The sequence below is a fragment of the Alligator sinensis genome, unplaced genomic scaffold, assembly GCF_000455745.1.
Source record: "Alligator sinensis unplaced genomic scaffold, ASM45574v1 scaffold472_3, whole genome shotgun sequence".
Taxonomy (NCBI): domain Eukaryota; kingdom Metazoa; phylum Chordata; order Crocodylia; family Alligatoridae; genus Alligator; species Alligator sinensis.
In genome coordinates this window covers 415,995-422,636 of record NW_005842852.1, presented here as the reverse complement: position 1 = coordinate 422,636, position 6,642 = coordinate 415,995, and the positions used below count along the sequence as shown (strand labels likewise).

General features: G+C 39.6%; 1 protein-coding gene across 3 annotated transcripts in view; it reads right to left on the bottom strand.

Moving 5' to 3' along the window:
* Window positions 1–901: 901 nt before the first annotated feature.
* The window catches only part of PLCE1 (phospholipase C epsilon 1), a 336,566-nt gene continuing 330,825 nt past the window's right edge, over window positions 902–6,642 (bottom strand). For all 3 annotated transcript variants that reach the window (XM_025191703.1, XM_025191705.1, XM_025191704.1), the window contains 2 exons: window positions 4,106–4,318; window positions 902–3,108 (listed from right to left, as the gene is read on the bottom strand). In XM_025191703.1, coding sequence (XP_025047488.1) covers window positions 4,139–4,318 — 180 coding nt within the window. In that variant the 3' untranslated portion in view covers window positions 902–3,108; window positions 4,106–4,138. The remainder of the gene's footprint in view (window positions 3,109–4,105; window positions 4,319–6,642) is intronic.

The window sequence follows — 6,642 nt, the reverse complement described above, 5'->3', positions numbered from 1 at the left end:
CCATCACTTCTTTAATGGTTACCAGGTGTTAGGCTAGTATTTTACCTGCTTTATATGTTAAAACCTGGAGAGGGTCACCCTCTTTTTCTAACTCTAGCATCAATGGGAACTGAAAATGTTTGAAATATGCCTGCCCATGGGAGTGCTCTGTCTGCCAGATCTCTAGTAAATTAACAGATGCTTCTCCTAGCCCTGTGCTGACACTAATGATAATATTTCCCAGATCCTGAAGGAAGGAACTAGTCATCTTTGAAAACCGGTTTTCATTGCCATTAGAAATAGGGTTAAAAATCCATTAACCAAATGGAAAAGTGTAAAATCTTTACAGGAAAAAACAGTCATGCTTGAAAAGGCATTTTTCAAACAATAAAGGAAAAAAAAGTTATAAACAGTGTGAAACTGCCACTGTGATAGAAGTGGAAAAAAGACTTAGAACCTCTAAAATAAAATAAAAAATCTGACCTTCTTCTGAGTTATATCCAAAGGTCATATGAAAGTTACAGTAGTTAAAACTGCGCAGTCTATCAATACAAATGTGACCCAAAAGAAAAGGCAAGGTACATATAGAACTATGCATGATTTGTCACATTAGCATTTTACTTGTTCTCAGTCCTGCATTGTACAAATCCTGTGAAGACCGATGTCCCATACATCACACAAGCAGTGGGGCTGATTACTTTAGAATCCAATTTAGAAGCATTAGAAGAACAGGGTAGGGAAGGAAAGCTGCTTTTATTCATTTTGCCAGTGAACAAATAAGATGCTTCAGATTCTGAAGATGTCACTTAAAATTTTCAAGCATGCTTAAATAACTTAAGAGCCTAAGTTCCATTTTAAAAATAGACATAAGCACCCAGAGGCTAGATTTTAAGGGTATTTTGGCACCTAACGGTGCAGATACTTTTTTTTTTTTTTTTTTTTTAAATAAAAACCTGAGCAGGTTAGGTACTTAAATCTCGTGTAAAGTCACTGACATAGGTTTCTACATTATTCCTGAGACACTTGGAAAAGTTTACCCTTAATCTTCTTCAGTGGTTTTAGAGAAGTGGCAAACTAAAGTGGTTTACTTGAAAATATTGCTCATTCCTTAAATTTCAAAATGGAATCAGATACTGGAAGAGGCTTAGCTAGTAGTTTACTGCATTTTTCAAGTGGGCTAATGAGAGATTTAAATCTCCCAATAAGTTGTCAAATAGTATCTTTCAGTTCTGATGCTTGGTGTTGGAGCCAGTTGCTGAAGGAGCTGCCAGGCCAGCAATGAGCAGGTTTGCTTTTTTTTATTAATTCAACTTTTTAAAGACGCTGGAAAAGGCCTCAAGGGGGCACTTTCTGCGCACGTACAAGGGGATGGTCACTCCCACATTGGTTTGTGGTGGTAGCATGCAGCTTCTCCTTTATGTTTAGAAATGTACTGATGACTTTGCTTTCTTCTGTTTGACTTTAAATTTATTGGATTCAGTACCTCTCTTTATCTTGTCTGGATTGTTACAAGATTGCAATCAGGACCTTTTACTCTTCTCCAAATGATAAGCAAACATCTCTTTAACTGCACTACATGTGATCTCCTTAGAAACAGCAGCTTTTTCTGCTAGAGCTGAAGGGCATGTTGAGGAACAGAAGACCTCTGACGAAATGAATGATCCACACTTCAGTTGATCAGACTGCATGACTTATCTCCCTAGATGCCATTCATGGACTTGTGTGTGCAGAGCAAGTTAGTGATCACAGTTAGACTGTTAGGATGGATGTTTTAGCTGTGTACAAGTTGGTATAAATTACTGTTAATAACACTTAGCATGCTAATTACTTGCACAAAAGGAAAAGAGACACCCATAGCTAACAACTTACTTAAAATATTGAAAGAATAGTATTTCAGCAAATGTACAAAACTTTACAACAGTGTTTCTATGTAAACAAAAACAGCAAGGTTTATATTGAAAAATAAATCCAATAGTCCAGGTGTTCTTTATACTCTCTGGGTTTAAGAAAAATTTTTCTTCAATTAAAAAAAATACCTTGGAGAACTGCACTACTAATGTTACAGATGAACAATTTTAAATTATTTTTCCATCCATTCCATTATGTTATTAAGAAACAATTTTAGTGTGAACTCAGAAGTGAAATTTTAAGCAATTTTATTTTTCCAGATGCCATTAAATTTGGGTCAGTTTTAGCTACTAAAAGTGTACATTTACTTTTTTTGCTTGAAAAGAAACATTAGAAAAGTGAATAATTTTTCTCTAAGAATTCTTCAATTTTAATAAGTAAGGTATGATAAATATATTACATACTGGCACATACCTTGCAACATGAAAATAAATATTCATTTTTATTTTAAACACAGGCCTGGAAAATTAGAAGCTGAATAAAGAAAATATTGTTCCTTGTCAAAGTATCACTACCAGTTAGGTGTATATAGCTGCTATACATTATTATTATTTTTTGTGAAAGTAAATAATCCATAAATAACTATGAAGTATTTTGTATATATTCATCAAAATTAAATCTGTGATACCAAGAAAGTTACAGCATATGAAAATCTTTTTACAGTCACCTAGCACAGTGTTTAACAGGAGCCTTTAGTTAAAAGTGCATTATTTTACTATAATACACAAAACAGAACAGTCTAGTTCTAATTTTCTGCCTTTAGTTTCCCTTGAGGCAATTTACTAAAATATCTTTTGTTAAAAGCCACGTGCTTTACATACAAGCAATCCAAAAGCCTGCTTAATCCTCCTCTCCAGACTCTGCAGACAGTGGGGCAGAACGAAATCTCTCCCAAATGCTGGAGTCATCCTTCCAAACACTAGGAACAATGTCATGCCACTCTGCATTCCCAGGCCTGCCTCTGGAAGCATAGTCTGGACTAATGACTTAGTGCAGGTCAGCTTGTTGCTGAGTAGTCTAGGCCTCAGCAGTTTCCTTCACATCGACTGCAGAAAGGGATGTTAATTCAGTAATCAGTGATGTAGGTTCCAGTTATCAAACAAGGGAAAAGGCTTGTGGAAGAAGAGGGAATACGACCGGGATCTGTCTTCATCACTTACTCTGCTTCTCATGGCTTCCATCTGACTTTTTGGTTTTGCCATTCTAAGGCTTTATAATCACCTAGAAAGAGGGAGAGACCACGTGGCATTTTAATTTAAATAAAAGTACATAAACACATGCTGTGTACAGTGAGATAATCTTGCAAGGAATTTTGTAAATGAAATGTTGTTGCTTGAAGTTTGATAGCATGACAGATATAAGCAGGATCTGGATAGCTGGGCATGACTGGAAAGGAAATATGGGAACTTTGATTCACTTGCAGTGGGATTACCAAAAACAGGTTTCTTGTCCATTTATAATCAGTTGCAAATTTAGGAAATCCCTTGGGATTATTGTGGACAGTCCCATGAAAATATCTGGTCACTGTAAACCAATGGACAAGTAATCAAAATGGCAAGTTATTCTCCATTAAAACAACATTACTTTAAAAAAATACTGCTCTCTCTTATAACATTACGTGCATAAAAAGGACAGCCTTAGCTACAATTCAGCATTAGGCTGTCACAAACAAAGGAAATGAAATTAAAAGGGGAAGAATGTACTTGGAAACAACTGTGGCAAGGAAACAGAAAAGTTCATCTTGATGCTCCTGTTTAATCTGTCCCATAATGCAAAAGAGGATGTTTAAACACTTGCCTTTAAACCCCTTTTAGAGCAGTATGTGAACCCTGGAATTTGCTGGGACAGTGCACTGTAAAGCCAGGCAGCATGCTAAGTGGTCCTGTTTTGGTCTTTTTTTAAAAGCGGATTATTGTTAGACCAGTTACTCCACAGATTTTAGGACTATGCAGGTACAGGAGTCAAAGCAGATTTCCTAGCACTTTTTAATTTATCTTAGTTTAAAATCATGTTGACTAGATAGCACTACCAGAATACAGAAACATGGATGGCTATATGCCAGTATGATGCAATAACCCATAAGATTTTAATGGACTATTCTGATTACTTCTTGTACTTTACTATGGCTTACTAAGTACCCCTTTGAAAAAAATATGGTACAAATTATGCCTTGAAAATCAAGCGTACAATTAACGAACAAGTAGTAGAGATGTTGTACCTGAATAGAGCATATTGCAGTTAATTGTGGGTGTTATTCCATGATGTCACTAAATGTCAAACTACATGCAGATTTTTCATCTTTGCTCTGGGTACCATCTGGTGAAGTCTGCAGAGGGGGTGATATGAAACCTCTATACTGCCTACTTGACTTGGTTAACTTCTTAAATTCATTAGCAAATGAAATGCCTTTTCTTCTATCATCCCGTGCTGCCTGTAAAAAAAACAAAAACAAAAAAATCATCTTGCTAGTAGTTCAAACTGGAAATATAGTTTGAATTTCATGTGAAAGCAAGTAGCAGCAATTTTCAAAATAAACGTACGAGAATCACGAGAAAGAACATGCAAGTTTGATATGTTTAGACTAATGACTCGTGCATTATAAATATCAGATATATTGTATTCAAGCTTTGCTCCTGATATATTTTTTGTAGGACAATGCAGAAGAAATATTAATGTCTGTTGGGGAAAGGGAACTGTAGTTTCCATGCTGTGGCTGCACCCAGTGTGTAGGTCTCTCTAAGTGGTCCAGATATATCAGCACTGCTACCTTTTCCAGTAGCCAGCAAGTAACAAGAAATGAAATGTCAGGAACTTGCATTTATCATTGTGAAGCTGTCCTTGCTGAAGTTTCTGTTTTATAACAGTAGGAGAACTAGAAAGGTGGTGGTGAGAGTTTAAGACTCAGAGGGTCTGTAGAATCCTACTGGGGGGCAAGGCAGCCAGTTGAAAGATAATAAGCATTGAGGTAACCAGCAGGTTTTCAAGTAAGTGATCTCTATTCAGTGAAGTGAACGATGGAAGAAATATTTCATCTTGGAGACTTAGCCTGTAAACAGATGTCCCATTTGAGGTGGTTTTGACCTGAATCAAAACAGCAGTGGCACAGACCTTTGCATATAGAGCCTTTCCAAGCTGCATTGTTGCTCCTCTGCCAGTAAGCGCCTAGGGAGAGCCCACAGCCTGGCAGGCTTGTCCCTGGAACAAACCGCAATTAAACTAAACGAGCTGCAGTAACTTACAGACACAGCATTTTTCTCTGGCACACTGCACAGGTGCACAAAGCGGCACAATGGATGTGAATGTCTGTAGGATCCTGGCACAGAAGGCTTTTTCCTGGGAGAAATGCAACACCTGTTTACAGTCTTTAGGCATTTATAGTGTCATAGCGCTTAGGGTCAGAAGGGACCTAAACAGATCATCAAGTCCGACTCCCTGCCCCGGGCAGGACCAAGTGCTGGGGTCATAACACCCCAGCCAGATATCTATCCAGCCTCCTCTTGAAGACCCCCAAGGTAGGGGAGAGCACCACCTCCCTTGGGAGTCCATTCCAGAGCCTGGCAGCCCTAACCGTAAAGTAATGCCTCCCGATGTCCAGCCTGAACCTTCTCTCTAACTATAGGTGTGTTGCTGGTTCCTTCTCCATAGATGCAGTACCCTGCACTTGTCTGCGTTGAATTCCATCCTATTTTCATCCGCCCACCTCTGTAACCTGTCTAGATCTAGCTGGATTCTGTACCTCCCCTCCAGCGTGCTCACCTCGCCCCACATCTTGGTGTTGTCAGCGAATTTGGACAGCATGCTTTCCACACCCACATCTAGATCGCTGATAAAGTTGTTGAACAGTACAGGCCCCAGGACAGCCCTGGGGGACTCCACTGCCCACATCCCTCCAGGTCAAAAACGACCCATCCACCACCACTCTCTGGGTGCGACCATCTAGCCAATTTGTCCCCACTCTGACTGTGTAGGCATCAATGCCACAGTCGCCTAGTTTTCTTATGACATTGGAGTGAGAAACAGTGTCAAAGGCCTTCTTGAAGGCTGTGACGACATCCACCTCACTGCCCACGTCCAAGGACTTGGTGACCTGGTCATAAAAGGAAACCAGGTTAGTCAGGCAGGATCTGCCCCCAGTGAACCCATGTTGGTTGCCCCTGAGCTCTGGGAGGCAGGGGTGCGAAGGGAAGCTGTGCTAATTAAAAGCACCCCATGTGTCATGTGTATAAGTGTCCCTGTGCTGAAAAATGTCAGCGGGGTGCTTTGAACTAAAGCTCGTTGAATGAGCTTTAATTTAAAGCGCCCTATCACCATTTGTCAGGGACACTGATACATGTGGGACTGGAGTCTGCTGGAGCACAGTAATTATTATGGTCCTGCAGACTTGATTAATCAAGTCTGCTCCAACACACTGTAATTATAGCATGTTGGAGCAGCCTCCCTGCAAATGTATAGGAGCCCTTAGTGACTTATTTTGTTTGCAGTCCTGCCAGATGAAGAGGTGTCTCTTAGAAGTGCTTGTGTAGCCTTGAATTCTGGAGTTCAGTAGAACGTTGAAATGAACATCTGTTAGGACACTTAGCCTCTAGCAGAATCAGGATGGAAAGGTAGCTCACTCGCAGTAGTAGTATTACTTGGATAAACATGTAGGCTTTCCCTGTGTGGGAGCTTGCCTGTGAAAACATTCCACAGCAGGAGTTTGCTCATTGTACTGTAATATCATACTAGCCAATTGCCCATCAAATGACGGGGGTGGGG